We start from the raw sequence: 15,490 nt of genomic DNA on the forward strand, positions 1-15,490 counted from the left end.
AGGTATCAATTTCTAATTCTTTTATTTAGATGAATAATTTTGCCTACTTGTAATACAATTTGCAGTATATTCAAAGGGTTGATTGAAATTGACAATAATTTGTCGCAGAATTCAAATGTAACCAATTATGAGAAAAATCATTCTAGCTTGATTTTGAGTTGACGGACTAGGGCGATCACTTTTTTTATCAGTTTGACAATAAAAAACTTTTTCAAGAAAGACACAATTTTGAATTGTTAACTTCATAATTGTCACAACTAAAAATAATTGACAAATCCCCACACTCCGCAGTCTTAGGTCTGTAAGTTGATTATATAATTATTTGATTAATGCTGTTCAGCATTAATACTTCATTAATCCTTACAGGATTAATTATTTTCGGGTTTCCAAACTCCTGATTGAATCCGTTTCAATATATACCTTATATACAAATTGTACTTATTTAAATCAATTTTCTTGAAAGAGCATATTCTTAAAATTAGGGTGGCCAAAAATGAGGACTTACATGTTGCTCAATCCATTTTAAAGGAGTGGTGGGGAGTGGCCATTTCAAAAATTTTAGAATAAAATATTAGTGAATTTTGATTTTTGGTATTTCTTTGTTTATTTTTCTTAAATGTCGATGGTAAAAAACTTAACATTTTAAGAATGAATACATATGTCCCTGGATGCTCCTAGCAGCATATAAATAAAGGACATGATTTAGAAGAATAAGAAAAATTGGATATTCTACTTTAGATTATCTTCTTGGGACTTCGGGAAAAGCACATGAATTGTAGGAATAAATAAATTTTATAACGTCTGAAATGCATTATTATTTATATAACGAGTAGTTGAACGAAATGGAAATAATTTTCAACTTGCAGTTAACAACTTAGTCAAATTTGAGTTTCAAGTCCTGCTTTTCTACCTAATAATTAATTATTAATCATAATTCAATCATAACATTCCATTTTTACGGAATGTTGCATGTTGTAATGTTAAATAATAACTACATGAAATATTATTAAAATTTAATTATTTTAATAAATATTAACTAATACGAATTCTTAGTATAGTCACGGTAAAAAGAAGACTTAGGACTCAATATGATGATTTCGGGAAGACCATCAATCACACTATATCTATGATCACATAAAACATCACGAAATTTATGTTTCTTCAAATCAATTTTCACAAGAGAGTCTTTTTCCATATGTCTAAAGAAGGCCTCAACTTCCGAGGCAACGTAATGTTGATTAGTGTCCCAAATGGGTGGTTCATCCTCAGGATTAAACACAACATAAATGTGATCAAATATATAGTCATCCTCAGATAATTCCTGAATAAAGTCTGATTGTTGAAACTCTGGATATACAAACATGACGGGCCATACGAGATGTGGACCATTGAGATGAAGTCTTTTGGCCTCAGGAGCAAAAGGGTGTACAGGAATCAGATCCTGCAAAGTGAGTTCACTTTGGTCCTTGTGTTTAGAAAATACGAGATTGATTTTGCGAGAAGTTATCTCGCTAAGAAGGGACTCGAGCAATATGCTCTCTTTATGAATCCGAAGTGCCTCTTTCCGTTCATTCCTTTCCTGTTCAGACTTTTTGGAGAAAGCCTTTGTCTTAATATCCTTTATTTCTTCATTATCAGGGTCATTCGCAAGAATTCTTTCACACCACTCGATACACTCCTTGTATCTCGAGAGTTCCATAGAACATTTCGCTCCACGAATCAAGGCTTTTAAATGAGAAGGTGTTGTTCGAATGGCAAAACGAGCATCCATCAATGAGGAACGATAGTTTTTTAGATAATATTGGGCTGCAGCTCGATTAGTTAAGAGCGTAGTGCGAAGATCTGGTAAGTCCTTAGTATATTTAAGGCCCTCAGAATAGGATGCCACGGCGATGCGATATTTCTTGTACTTAAATCCATAGTTTCCATCCTCTTTGTAATTAAGAGCGAGTTCTAGTGGACTGTTTTCATCCGGAGAGTATTTGATATCTTGAATGCCTTGCATTAAAGGACTGAGTTCCCCCTCGTTGGAAGAAGTTGCAAAGAAGGGATGTTCCTCCATCTCCTTTTCCCAATTATCCTTGGACCATCCCTCCACATATCGAGAAGAGCTATGATGAGCAAATCCATGAAATTAAAATGATCGACATGAGTCAAAATGGAAATGAGTAATAAGAAATATACTCACTTTGATTCCAAGCTTTCTATGTATTGATCCAACTCCTTATCCATTTTTTCCATAAGGGTCATCCTTTGTGTTTCGTCCATATTGGCCATTTTTTCGCGTAATCCAGCATAATCCATGACAATGATTCCAGAGTGGGAGCTAGTGAAGAACTACTCTATTTTGAAATTTTGAATCAAAATTCTTAATAATATTATTCAATTCAAATGAAGCGAACATGGGCACATGGCTTGTTACAAGTGAATCACAATAATAATATAAAAAATAAATTATTTAGTGGGATCTAAAAATTCTGTAAATCCTCATGAGTGTAATCAAAAAGAAAAGTATATGTTGGCAACCATGATTGACAACATATCTGCTGTCAGAGATCAGTGATCAAGTAGTATAAGTAGTTTTTAAGCAGCATAACAAGTAACAACTAATCGTCTATATGGCGGAGCTCCTTGCTCGGCAAGTTTGAATTTGCAGAGAAATAAGTAATAAAAGCACTAAAATGTTGCAGGTTACCAACTTAAACTTTTTTTAAATGAATGCTCACGAGGAATTCGATAATTTTCACATTGCTAAAATATTACTATTGTTATAATGATTTGATAGAAGTCAAGAGGGCCCTACTTGTACTCTTAGTCCCAGCTCCACAGTTTACCTCACTTGTTCGTAGCAGTGGAAGTATACTGTAGCCAGTCTATTCATGTCATCACTCATCAGTATTCAAATTGAAGTGGTCTTAGTTGCCCATTCCCCCTCTAGCTCCACTAATTCACCCTTCCTCCGTCATTCTTATTTTTCGCAGCAGAAACAAAACAATCAATACTATTAGTATTTATTATTGTAAAATAATTTTATTTAGTAATTTTTTATTTCATTGTATTTCCTCTTACCTTATCTTTGCCTAATCTAAATAGTATTAACTATTATCACGAACATGACAACTCTTCGGCAACGGAAATCCACTGAAAGTGGGCCCTTCTCTGGGAGATTCAACCCTAAGTAAGTCTCCAGTCTAATAGTAGCCTGTCTATGTTTGATTATCAATAATTATTAATTAATATTAGTAATTTTCCTTATCTGGATCATTTTTTGTTACTTAATTTATAGATAGTTGTCCTAAAGGCTAAATCTCTTCATTTATTGTATTACTAACTCTTTGACTTGATCTATTGACTATTTTATAGATTGGGGAAAAAGGCGGACTTCACTCCCAAATCCTCGGAAGGTAAACCGTTGATCTCCCACATATGGTGGTCTCGAATTGTTATGATGGCAAGTGTCCTCATCGTGGCTTATTGGTCCAATTCTAAGACCACAGTCACTATCATGGCCAAGAGATCCGAAAATCTCACAAATAAGCGTTACCAAAATATTCTCTGTCACCCTTCCTATAAAAATGAAATCTCCAATACACTTCAAAATCCTAAGTGCGTTCCTTACAAATGTGGTCGTGTTGTCATGGACGACATCATTCCCTCTGACACAGCATACAACCTTCTTCAAATAGCTAAAAAGGGTTTTGCACTCTCAGAGTCGTCTGGAGGCGCCTCTATCCTTGACCTGCATAGTGGAACCATATCAAAAGGAGAACATTTTATTAACCTCTATGCCAATCATCCCGATGTATTTAGTCCGGAAGAGTATGCACTATATGCTTATGTCAAAAATGCTGTCAAGGAAGAGGTGGCAAAGCATTTCCAAATAGATTCAGAATCTCTTTATCTCTCCTACCCGACATTTTTCTCACGAATTACTGCAAAGCCTGCTTTAACTCTCCACGATGAATACTGGCACTCTCATATAGACAAGGATACTTATCCCAGTTTCCATTATACGTCTCTTCTATATTTGACGGACTTCGAAGATGACTTCCGGGGAGGAAACTTTGTTTTCATTGACGACAAATTGAACAGGTTAGAAAAAATAATATAATATCAATATTATTATATATATCTAAATCCATATTGCCATATGTAGAACAATTGAGCCTAAATTTGGTAGAGTCTCAATCTTTACATCAGGAATGGAGAACAAACACCATGTAGAACCTGTAACGGAAGGAGTACGTTTCGCATTGACAATGGGGTTTACCTGTGATAAAAGGTTGTTTTGATTTTTTTTTTCTCAAGTATTCTCATATTATTTTTTATGATTATTTATTTTCAGTAAAGCCATTGCGGATCCTGGAACAAATTCTGAAAAATAAAATTACCTATTGAAAGATATGAAGATCGTGATTGAGTTGTTTTATTAGTCAATGTCCAATAGTCTTTATTTCATTGTTGTGTTTTTTATTATACATAATTATACTACTAGTATTCTTTTTTTTAGTACTTTTTTCAAAAATAGAAAGAAATATCAGTATTTTAACAGTACACATTATAATCATTCCGTCGTTAACTTTTTGCATTTGTCGTTATGTGTTATTTTCATTGTTATTACTTAGTGTTTACTTACTTAGTATTTTACACAAGTTTATTAATATTAGATTAATCTGTTGTATTATGTAATTAAGAGCTTTTACCAAATAAATATAATAAATACATAAAATTATTATTACTTACTAAATTCATTTATCTCTTCGTATTTGTAAATATAGTATTAAGAGCATCAAAAAAGATATTTTCCTCGTTATTTATGCTTATATAACAACATACTATTATCATGAAGGATATACACAATTGCTAATTATAATGCTACACCCAATGTAACTACTACCCCCGTTGTTGTGACCATATAAGCAGTTTTTTTTTGCCTTTATGAGTTTTCTGAACACCATTTCTTGGAGCTTATCAACCATAGCTAATCCTTAGGTGCGAAAAAAGTAATATTTATTGACTATGTAATATTGGAAAACCTAATGATTCTACCCAAGTCTTTAAGTGAAGAAACTAGTGTCAGACAAACTAGTTGCGAACCATCCAAAACTACTACCCCATTGATGTGACCATATAAGCAGTTATTTTTGCCCTTTAAGGAGTTGTGTATCATAATTCTAGATATTTTTAGCTAAAATAGAATAATATTTTATGATTAGATTTAAAAAAAATGAATACTTACTGTTAGATGGTACAAAATTCAGAGTTCTATTTCGTAATTTGGTGTGGATGACTTATAACATGCTGAAAATTATCTCAACTTCACAATTTACAATGGGGGTATTTCTATAAATGACATATTTACTAACATCCATCATTAATTTAATGATGGTTCCTTGGGAAGGGACGGGTTTACACGGGTATTTCTCCATAATTTTTTTTTAACGTTGGATGATAAGCAATGGGTAAGGATATATTACATGCAATAAGCATCTTTGTGAGATCAGAGTTAAAGTTTCACTTGATGTATTCATCGTTAACTTGATTTTATAGATGAATATCCATACTCTTGATATGATATGAGGATAATGAGTGGCGTGTAATTCTAGACAGGGACTAAAAGCACATTTATATCGATAAATGCGACAAGCCTGACAGAAGGCGACGTTATTTTAGACATTTTATTCAGTTCTCTATCGACTATCAGCATCTAATATTATATTAATATTGAATAATAAAGGCGGGAAGGATAACGTTCTTGATAGAAGATGTATATTATTTAATCAATGATGCCATAAGGCTATAACTTATAAGCTTTGATATAGGCTATAAGTATTATAGCCTATAGCTATAGGGCTATGGTTTACAGTGACTTGAAAAGATTAAAATGTAATTAACTTTAAGTCGTGAACATTTTCCTGCGATCATTTTTCACAACTTTGGACGTGGATTATCACAAGAGTGCATTGATGAACTTAAATCTTTTTATGGCGATGAAGCACCATCCTATAGCACATGATAAACTGGTATAATGAATTCAATCGTGGTCGACGCTCGCTCAAAGACGAATTCCGTTAAGGTCGTCCAAAAAAGGCCGTTATGCAAGAAATCATTGATGCTGTGCGTCAAGTGATAAAGCAAGATCGTCATGTGACGTACCGTGAGATAAAAGCATCCTTAGGCATTTCTTCCACCAGCATACATTCGATATTGAATTTACACCTGGCCGTAAAAAAGGTTTGTTCTCGTTGGATCCAGCACAATTTGACAATCGCTCAAAAGAAGGCTCGTGTAGATTGGTGCAAAAAAATGTTGAAAAAATACGCTCGCGGTACTTCAAAAGACGTTTATAATATCGTCATAGGTAACGAATCATGGATCTATGCGTATGAGCTCGGAACAAAACAACAATTGACCGTGTGGGTCTTCGAAGACGAGCCAAATCCAACAAGAGTTGTTCGTGGAAGAAAAAATTCGAAGCAAATGGTCGCCTGTTTTTTTCACAAAACTGGTCATGTGGCGACTGTTCCACTTGAGCATCGTAGGACGGTCAATTCTGAGTAGTACATCACAATTTGTTCGCCTGAAGTCTTCGGAGAAATTCGAAAAACGAACAAGAGAAGACGAATCATTGTTCACCATGATTATGATAGCTCTCACACATCGGCTCAAACCAGCGCCTTTTTGACCGGCCAAAACGTCGAATTGATGGGTCATCCGCTGTAGAGGCCTGACTTGGCACCTAATGACATATTTTATTCCCGCACATCAAGAAAAAAATGCGTGGTCAACTGATTTAACGCTCCAAAATTTGTTGATAATTTCTAAGAATATCTTAGTTCAATTCCATTCGGGGTAATCTTCATATTGGGTTAGTCCAGAGATTGTTGACTAACTAAAAAAACGCTCAGCCAAATTCACTTTGAATTTTTCAATTGATTTAGGAGCCAGAACTTTGTTGTTGAGTTGGTGTGCAAACTGTATGAGCAGGCAAAGTTCCTTGTTATGCAGTTGAAAAATATGATCAACACTGTCAGTAATAATTTCTTCGTGTTGATAGTATTTTAGAATGAATTATAGAAATACAAACGTTTTCCTGTTTAAAAAGTTTTTGAACAAGTTCCCTTTATATAATTACTGAGTGTAAAACTTGCAATTTGATGAATGTCCATCAAAAATCAATGCTACTACATCAAAGCCAAGTTTCAGTTAGCATTTTAATAGCAGGAATAGCCCAATTTTTAATTATATTAAAACTGATTGTAACAACAGGAATCATCGCAACAATATCACTGTATTTGGATTTTATACTTTTCACCATAAAGCACAGCACTGTTTTTATAGGTACACCATTATCTTCGTCAAAAATTAGGCTTACTTTTCTATCTTCTGGAGCAATAGATTTCAGCCTTGCTTTGAGATACGAAATTGTAGAAGATCGTATCCCAATATTGTTGCTCATTTCTTCAGACAATCTTCGAAATACTAGGGAGACATAAGCTATCTTCAGATACATTTTTTTTTGTAAAGGAAAGGCTGCAATTTTCCCATAGCATACACATCTCTAATAGTTCCATAGAGAATAGTCTTCCATTTTTGGGTTTGACAATAGTTCAAGCCGTTCCGAAATAAAAATTACTTTCCTCTCAAGTTCCTTATCATCGCTGTCAACGCTCATTAAAGTTAAGATGCAAAGTTCAATTCTAGATTTCACAATGTCAGGGATCTAGCATAAGCCAGCAATTTTCCAATTTGGCGAACAGTTTGAATTCGATTTGTTGAACAAATGTGCTTAAAATTATTCTGTTCTGTTCTGATAATACCTAATCTTTTACATCATTATATTTACATATGCCACTTGCAGTTTCTTATTTTATTCAATCAGAATGGTAGAGTATGGCTTGACATTGACCAAATCAACATATATGCTTTATCATAAACGAAGAATCGTTCCATATTGGTAGAGTTCTAGTATCAATAGATCTTAACATACACAAAGATTTATTAGGGGAATAACTAAGAGAGAGATACTCATTTTGGGGAAGGTCTTAGTTTTTTTGAAAAAAAAAATCCAAGTGAAAACTTTTCTTCCAAACCTGAATTTGATTAAATGATCTTCATTAGAAAATAAATTATTTAAAAAAAAAATTCCCATTAAGACATAAATTTCTTAATTTGGGAGGGACTTTACCAGTTGACGTTCTGGAAATAGTCGATTAAATATAAAAAATTACTATTTTAAATACATTTTTGGTTGATGAACTAAATTCTGACAAACTACATAATAATTAATACGATGCATCTTTGTTAATTAATTTATTTAAAAAAAATATATTTTATATTTTCAGGTGAGAAATTTTTTAATTATTATCTTCAATTTTCTAAAAAGAAAGGATCTAGTCTTAAGGCGGCCATCTCTGGTTCATTGTCCAATCTATCCTTTGCATATGCAATGTCGGCGTGAATGTCTTCAATTAAAGCTTCAAGAGACTCATAGTTTCTTTCTTCACGAATATACCCGACAATTAGTATTTTAAGTAGTCTTCCGTATAGATCAGAATCGTACTTCTTGAGAATATGGGTTTCAATAGTCTTTTTCTCATTTTTATAGAAAGGATTCCAACCAACGCTCACCACCATTTTTTCTGGGCCTTCATTATCTACTTGAGCCCAACCAAAGTAAATCCCTGTTGATATATCCTTGGGGAGAGTCTCTACGACCTGTTCAGAAAAATTAGCTATTGGCAATAACGGCCTCTTAGATTTTTTATTCCTCAAATTAATATTATTGTGTACATTAATAAATTATTAATTGACAATTATGTAGGTATTTACAAGCAACGTTACCTGTTGGAATCCCTAAATCCTTGGAGCCTCGACCGAACCCCTTAATGATTTTTCCACTTAATGGAATGTGTAATATTCCACGTAATCCCGAAGACATTTTTAAACAATTATTGATTTTTTTCAATACACTGACGTATTTGCTGGATATTATATGTTTAATTAGAGGCTACACTCATATTTTATTCAGTAAATTTTAATATCAATTTGACTTGGTTGAGTGCTACATTTTTTTTTCTTTAAAAGAGCGTGTAATTTTTTTTTGCATTTTAATTATGGGGGTGAAAATGGAAATTGAGATTCATGGAGCGTCCAAAGTTTGTATTGACAAGATTATCAAGCGTTATCGACTCGAGATGACATCAGCTGTTTATGTTCTAAAATTAAAATTATATTTTTTTTTCTTGATTTCACAAATCTTAACTTACGCCGCAACACCAGCGCCCTCAAGTAATCTATATATACAGCTAAATGATGAATTTGCACTTATATCGACAGTTTGGCGATCCGACGTGAATAATTAATAAATAATAATAATGTAGCAGACCATTATAGCTATACATTTAGTTCTATGAACTCTGTTTAGTATTTTTTCAAATCAAACCTATCCTTAACAAAAAAAAATATTCCAAATTGAAGAGGTTACGTGAACATAATAAAACGTTTTTTGTTTGATCGAGTGGGAAAATAATTTTTTGAAGCCGATAATCGGATAAAAATAGATTTAACAATGTACAGCCTTAACCCCAAAAATGACCCATAATTAACTTAAAAACAAGAAATAATAATATTTGTACATCAAGGAATGAGTAATTCAGAATTATAGTAATTATTTAATAGAACACACATATATATAGATTCGAGAGTTCGAACCGGAGAGCTTATTAACTTAATACGTCACTTCAATAATAGCTATTATATTGTTATACGTACATAGTCAATAGTGAATACAGAATACAGATTCAGATTGAGATACTGAATAAAGTTTAAAATAATAATTAATAACTATTAACTTATTATTATAAGTTAAAAAACGCCGAAGACTCGATCCATTCGTCAATAAAATGAACGCAAATACTCCAATCAACTCACGGAATGTGGTTCATAATAATAAGTCCCTTTCTTTTTCGCGGACAAGCCTAAGTGTACTATCTGGTGCTACGGCTGGAATACTCGGCCTTACGTCATGGATTGGATTCCTCTTTTACTTTTCTGTGTCTCTTCTTTTGGGACTTTATTATCTAGTCCTGGAACTTCGTTCCCGCTCCACACATTTCCTCAATAAACAACAAGTCATCACTGGCTTCGTCTTTGAAAATTTATTTACGTATATTCTCATGTGGACACTTTTCTATGGATGCGTCTACGTGTATTGATCCACGAATTTTGATTTATTTATTACATTTTTTTTAAATATTCATATTTTACGTTAATAGGTTTTACATTATTTTATTATATGCATTTCATTCAACTTGTTAATTCCATGGTCATTGACATTGTAATTGTGTCATAGAATAAAAGGCTCTAATATTTAATTATTAGAAGAATTACTTTTATATTTCAATTAAATTAAATATGTTTATAAATAATCAATAAATAATTATCAGGATTCGGGGCTCTTTTAATATTGTTATCTCATGGTTAGCAAGGCTAAAATCCTTCAACTTCTACAAAATTGAATGATGCTGTCAATGAATTGATTGTATCTCACACGAAAGTAATTAGCTGCAATGGGCTCAGACAATCCATAGGTAGATCTAAATTTATATAAATCAAATGATCCCCTGTTAGAATTATCACATATTCCTCCTCCTTGCTCACGTCTGAGATATCCCGTATGTAAAGGTCCATTTTGCTTCATAATGAGGAGGATGTAACGGTGAGAGAAACTATCAGTGGGTGTGGGACCGATATAGTCTGTAATATCTGTTCCCTTTTTGTAGTTAGTTCCTGGGATGTTAACAAGCATCCAATGAAGCCAATTGTGGTTGTCCAAGTCCAGCATCACGAGGGTGTGGAGTGTTTGGTTATTGTTGTGTTTGGAAGAGACAGGGAAGGTAAGACTTGTAGGAGGGTAGGCACTGTCTTCGGCTCTTAGCTCAGTACCCATGTGTACACATTCATAATTTCCGAAATTAACATTAATAAGGAATTTTGGCGCACTTTGAAGAACATTTGGAACTATTCCACTTTCATGAAAGGATTGTAGAAGTTCTGATTCCCATTCTTCGTCTGATATTTCATTTCTTTCAACCTTAACAAAAAAGAAGGGGCGTTATTTAGATTTTGTTAATTAAGGTATGATAGCATGTAAAGTATCAAACTTTAAGGTCTTAAAAAATCCTTATAATAATTTTAGGAAATCCAAAATTAAAACTGTCCAAAAATAATAATGGTAACTGATCACTCGATATGATACTCACTGCAAAGCGTGGATTAAACGGTGAATATTTTTTTTCGACTGAATGTGATGGATGGAATGGACTGGAATGAGATGAAACAACGGGGGGTGTTTGTGAGCTAGTAAAAGACGGATTCTCATGATTATTCTCAGAGATAAGGCTACTCCGGAAGTTATGTGTAATTTGAACGCTTGATCTTCCAGGTAAGCTATGTGAAACATGGATACTTTCCATTCCATGTCCCAAAGATATGAAAGAAATTACCACTAATACTCTAAACATCATGAATGTGTGAGAGGAATTAACACTCAAGCATGAGTCCCATTTTTGTAAAACCTTCTACATTAAATACTTCGTCTTTGAATATATGTAACATGGAATTTTGAACTTATATGCTCCCCGAGTCCCTCGCTCTTTCTTTACTACCATATCATTATATAATATAATAATACCGTTGTCTAGCTACCATCATTATTCGTGACCTTCCTTCCTTATCACAGACAGTAGACACTTCGATTAAATGTTGCGCCCGTTGCCTGAAAAAAGATGATACTACGTTTTATAAGGGATATTGTTAATTCCTTTTTACAGTTATCCATGCTCGACAACTCCTTTATAACACAAAATATATGTAGGTATATAAAGGAAAATATAAAATAACTATGTCCAACATGTAATCCCTTCTAATAGATTAAAGTAATATACCAGATAATACAAGTAATTAATGTATTTTCTTATTAACAATATATCTCATTTCATTAAATAATTTTGACAATCGAAAAATTGATTACAATAACTGATTATAAATTATGCTTTAATTTGGTAATCATTGAGTCAATACTTGAAACAAAAGAAGCCTTTAAAATAATTAAATTTTCTAAGCATTCCGTTTTGATTTGATATGTGGCTCCAAGACTATCTATTTTATCAAGGATTAGCTTAGTATCATTACATAAAATATTTGTGTTAAGAGACTTTTTAGGACTACAACTCTGAATCGGAAAAGGCACTTGCGATTCCTGTGGGGATGACATAGATTTTCCTGTGGATATTCCAGAGTCTTTGTTTGTATCAATTTCTTCACCCGAGGGCTGAAACTCAGGTAATCGAGAGAAATTAACAGATATATTTTTCTTCTTCTTATTTTTACTACGCTTCAATTCTTTAAGAGACACTTCAGGAGACTCAACAATATCATGGGCTTGATGCAGTTTGGAGTCATCTCTTAATAACTCTGGTTCCAAAACAGTATTATTATTTTCATCATTCTCCTCAATAACTTTCTTTTTATATGGAAAAGCTTTTCTAGGACCACCATAAGTGAGAGCTTTAGACTTATTTACTTTAAGCACTGGAGATTCTAGTCCAATGTTATTAAAATCAAATACCGTAGAATTTGAGGGAATATTATAAGTGCTAATCTCTTTATGAATTTTAGGTTTAGAAATTGTAATATGATGGCTATCGACCAGTTCTTCCTCTGATGATTCAATATAGGTGACTTTTTTCTTTTGCCTTAAATTATTTTTAATATCATTTTTATTTGTCATTTCTATTGAACTCATTTCCCCTGGAAATTCAGACATCTTTTTATTTTTGCACAAAGGAGTTGATTCATAAAAGTTTGTTTTTTCTTTGTCGACTTTTTTAGATATCTGACTTTTTTTAGACCTTTTTTTATCATTTTTACTTGATTCAGCACCCATGAAATTAGAAGCTTGATTAAATAGCTTTCTTTTATTTGAAGCCTTGATTTCTTTTTCTACGGTGTGTTTTCGCTTTTTAGGCATTTTCTCTGGTGGTATAACCCCAAAGTCGCTATCACCAACCTTGAAAAAATAAAAAATATATTTATATTTATATATTTTAAAACTTACGGTTTTATTTTCTTTAGTGCAATAAAGACTATATATTGGTTGAGGCTGAAGAGTTGTTTTTTCCTTTTCATTCACGACAAGTTGATTTATATTCTCCTTTTTTTTAGTTTCATTTAAATTGGAAATATCTAATTCTGTAATTTGACTACTCCCATTTGGTTCAATGGTAACATTTTTATCTTTTGGGTCTTCCTTGATATATTGAATGTTAGATGAGGTAGATTTTTCTTTTTTATTCAAATTTTCACTATTATCTGGAGTTTTGTTTTTATGGTTATGTTTACTAAGTATATCATGATTAGGATTTGTATTCTCATTCACCAAGATGATTTGTTCTTCTTTGGATAAATTAGACTGAGAAGCAGATATTTTGAAGCTATTTTCTTTTTTTCTGTCAAACATAACACGGTTAGGCGAAGAATGCAAACGGAATTTTCCAATGCTAAATTTAGTATCGAATATTTTCTGAAGAATACCACTTAATTCATATTTTAAATCGAATAGAATCTGTTAAAAATTTATATTGCTATTGTGTGATATTAATATTTAAATATTAGTACTAACCTTAACATCCTTGCCTTCAAATGCAGAAGCGGTTACCGAATCAAAGTAAGATCTTGCACTCTTCTTTAACTTTATCAACACTTGAGAATGAAGTCCTAACTTCTCCAAATTAATTGATATTATACTATTGAGCTATTGAGGTAAAAAAAGTCAATGGTTTTTAATAAATTTATTAAATTTTAATAAAAAGATGTATTTAGTTTATAAAGATGAGTAAATCAGGAACAACCAATAATAATTAATTAAATGGGTTCGTTTAAAAGAAACATTATTTACCTTAATGGTCAAGGCATCCCATGAAGCATTTATTTCTTCTTTTTGAAGACAGTTTACGAATATACATTTACTACCCTCGTTAAAATCAACCCAAAATTCATCATAATGTTCATCCTTTGGTTTATAAAGAGATAAACCAGACACCTATAAATACTTGTCTAAATGTATGTCATGAAATTATAATTATATAAAATCAACCTCAATCTTCAAACACGGGATGGAATGAACCTTCAACTCAGTAGAAAATAATTTGTTAACTTTTATAAGGAAATGTCGCACGTCAACATCAAAAGACAAACGCTGAATTTCGAGGAATGAATGAATGACTTCATCCCCGTAAGATCGAAGCCAAGAGCATAAAATTTCCTTTCGATGCTCTTTAGGAGGTAATAAACGAAAAATTGTTTCAACAGCTGATACCTAAAAAAGACTCATTGTCATGATTGAATATAGATAATACCGAATGTTATACTTGAACATCATAGTCTCCACATTGGCATAATAAATTAAATATTTTCGGTATTTGTGACTCATTTTCAGTGGATATTTGACGACGTAAATCTGTTGAAGAACCCGTAAGAATATAATTTAAGCATTTGAAAGCGATTCCTATGAGTTCAACGTCCCTTTCTCGATTTTGATCCAGGATAATATTAATGAGTGGTGTATAAGAGACTTTCAGAATATAGTCTCGGTAATGAGTTCGCTGTTCATAACCATTGGAAATATCAATTAATTCCATGAAAGCATCACAGACAGAGGGAAGTGTTTTTCGCTTATTGCCCTCCTTTGAGATTTGATGCAAGAACAAGGAAGCGGCATCACATATCTGTAAAAAATAAATAACATGAAATGAGTAAAATCAAAAACCCTACTTCCCAACTATGAGCTTTGGCTCGCTCTTACCTCAATAAAGACTTGCGCATCATTCACGTCGATATCCACTATGAAAAAACATTATCATATAAAAAAAAAGTCATAGATAGAAAAATTCCACTATCAGAGCTTAGTTCTTACCCGATATTTGAATTAATTCATGAAGAATCGGATTTAAAGAGTCTACAGACTTTTTACCCGACTTAAAGATGACTTTGATTTCATCAAGTACTGTGAGGAGAAAACTTCGATCTATTCCATCCGAATCTTTCAATAAGTAAAATTGCTCTATAACATCCGACATCTTTCAAAGTACCCTCTTGCCCATTTCTTCTTTCCTAATTGTAATTCTATTTTTCTAATCTGATGTCTTTTAAAAAGCGGGAAATTTTAAATTTCATTTCTAAATCACGTGATTCTATTTTCCCTTGCCCTCGAACGTCAATAAATTGTATGCAGATTGTAGTTAAGTGAAGTGAGAACAATTAAAAGTGAAATGACAGGAACTATGTTATATTTTTTTGGCGTGCGCTAATCTTTCTCATATTATTATTTATAAAGTAAATCGAGTAAATTAAAACTTTAATATCTAACCCATTTCAAGGAATAATCAATAAATGATGATATTGAATTGTCAATAATATATATCTCAGG

At 32.4% G+C, this 15,490-nt stretch overlaps 5 protein-coding genes across 5 annotated transcripts; 1 reads left to right on the forward strand and 4 right to left on the reverse strand.

Annotated features, from left to right (window-relative positions):
- Positions 1-579: 579 nt before the first annotated feature.
- LOC121122588 (DNA polymerase interacting tetratricopeptide repeat-containing, protein of 47 kDa) lies at positions 580-2,581 on the reverse strand. The gene is made up of 2 exons (XM_040717620.2): positions 2,189-2,581; positions 580-2,111 (listed from the first exon to the last, which is right to left on the reverse strand). Exons 1-2 carry the CDS (start codon positions 2,302-2,304, stop codon positions 1,037-1,039), a joined length of 1,191 nt encoding a protein of 396 aa, XP_040573554.1. The 5' UTR covers positions 2,305-2,581; the 3' UTR covers positions 580-1,036.
- A 455-nt stretch (positions 2,582-3,036) lies between these two features.
- On the forward strand, positions 3,037-4,729 carry LOC121122589 (2-oxoglutarate and iron-dependent oxygenase domain-containing protein 3). The gene is made up of 4 exons (XM_040717622.2): positions 3,037-3,178; positions 3,364-4,092; positions 4,157-4,282; positions 4,346-4,729. Exons 1-4 carry the CDS (start codon positions 3,114-3,116, stop codon positions 4,383-4,385), a joined length of 960 nt encoding a protein of 319 aa, XP_040573556.1. The 5' UTR covers positions 3,037-3,113; the 3' UTR covers positions 4,386-4,729.
- Positions 4,730-8,298: 3,569 nt separating this feature from the next.
- On the reverse strand, positions 8,299-9,220 carry Rfk (Riboflavin kinase). Its single transcript, XM_040717679.2, has 2 exons — positions 8,845-9,220; positions 8,299-8,735 (listed from the first exon to the last, which is right to left on the reverse strand). The coding sequence occupies exons 1-2, from the start codon at positions 8,939-8,941 to the stop codon at positions 8,371-8,373; spliced, it is 462 nt and encodes a 153-aa protein (XP_040573613.1). The 5' UTR covers positions 8,942-9,220; the 3' UTR covers positions 8,299-8,370.
- A 1,151-nt stretch (positions 9,221-10,371) lies between these two features.
- Positions 10,372-11,670, reverse strand: LOC121122644 (OV-16 antigen). The gene is made up of 2 exons (XM_040717678.2): positions 11,265-11,670; positions 10,372-11,095 (listed from the first exon to the last, which is right to left on the reverse strand). Exons 1-2 carry the CDS (start codon positions 11,526-11,528, stop codon positions 10,502-10,504), a joined length of 858 nt encoding a protein of 285 aa, XP_040573612.1. The 5' UTR covers positions 11,529-11,670; the 3' UTR covers positions 10,372-10,501.
- Positions 11,671-11,955: 285 nt separating this feature from the next.
- On the reverse strand, positions 11,956-15,488 carry LOC121122640 (uncharacterized). Its single transcript, XM_040717674.2, has 8 exons — positions 14,978-15,488; positions 14,867-14,904; positions 14,433-14,789; positions 14,159-14,380; positions 13,961-14,104; positions 13,685-13,816; positions 13,121-13,627; positions 11,956-13,072 (listed from the first exon to the last, which is right to left on the reverse strand). The coding sequence occupies exons 1-8, from the start codon at positions 15,138-15,140 to the stop codon at positions 12,044-12,046; spliced, it is 2,592 nt and encodes an 863-aa protein (XP_040573608.1). The 5' UTR covers positions 15,141-15,488; the 3' UTR covers positions 11,956-12,043.
- Between the last annotated feature and the right edge of the window lie 2 nt (positions 15,489-15,490).

This window comes from Lepeophtheirus salmonis, chromosome 8 (assembly GCF_016086655.4).
Source record: "Lepeophtheirus salmonis chromosome 8, UVic_Lsal_1.4, whole genome shotgun sequence".
In the NCBI taxonomy this organism is placed as follows: Eukaryota; Metazoa; Arthropoda; class Copepoda; order Siphonostomatoida; family Caligidae; genus Lepeophtheirus; species Lepeophtheirus salmonis.

Bases quoted from the DNA above. Each gene is read 5' to 3' on its own strand.
- LOC121122640 (XM_040717674.2), bottom strand. From the start codon at position 15,140: ATGTCGGATGTTATAGAGCAATTTTACTTATTGAAAGATTCGGATGGA. The intron at 14,790-14,866 runs GTAAGAGCGAGC...TATTTTTTACAG, and splicing joins ATGCGCAAGTCTTTATTGAG to ATATGTGATGCCGCTTCCTT. The intron at 14,105-14,158 runs GTTGATTTTATA...AAGTATTTATAG, and splicing joins TCCCGTGTTTGAAGATTGAG to GTGTCTGGTTTATCTCTTTA.
- LOC121122644 (XM_040717678.2), bottom strand. From the start codon at position 11,528: ATGATGTTTAGAGTATTAGTGGTAATTTCTTTCATATCTTTGGGACAT. The intron at 11,096-11,264 runs GTGAGTATCATA...TTTTTTGTTAAG, and splicing joins CGTTTAATCCACGCTTTGCA to GTTGAAAGAAATGAAATATC.
- Rfk (XM_040717679.2), bottom strand. From the start codon at position 8,941: ATGTCTTCGGGATTACGTGGAATATTACACATTCCATTAAGTGGAAAA. The intron at 8,736-8,844 runs GTAACGTTGCTT...TATTGCCAATAG, and splicing joins GGATTTAGGGATTCCAACAG to CTAATTTTTCTGAACAGGTC.
- LOC121122589 (XM_040717622.2), top strand. From the start codon at position 3,114: ATGACAACTCTTCGGCAACGGAAATCCACTGAAAGTGGGCCCTTCTCT. The intron at 3,179-3,363 runs GTAAGTCTCCAG...ACTATTTTATAG, and splicing joins TCTGGGAGATTCAACCCTAA to ATTGGGGAAAAAGGCGGACT. The intron at 4,093-4,156 runs GTTAGAAAAAAT...TGCCATATGTAG, and splicing joins ATTGACGACAAATTGAACAG to AACAATTGAGCCTAAATTTG.
- LOC121122588 (XM_040717620.2), bottom strand. From the start codon at position 2,304: ATGGATTATGCTGGATTACGCGAAAAAATGGCCAATATGGACGAAACA. The intron at 2,112-2,188 runs GTGAGTATATTT...TGCTCATCATAG, and splicing joins ATAGAAAGCTTGGAATCAAA to CTCTTCTCGATATGTGGAGG.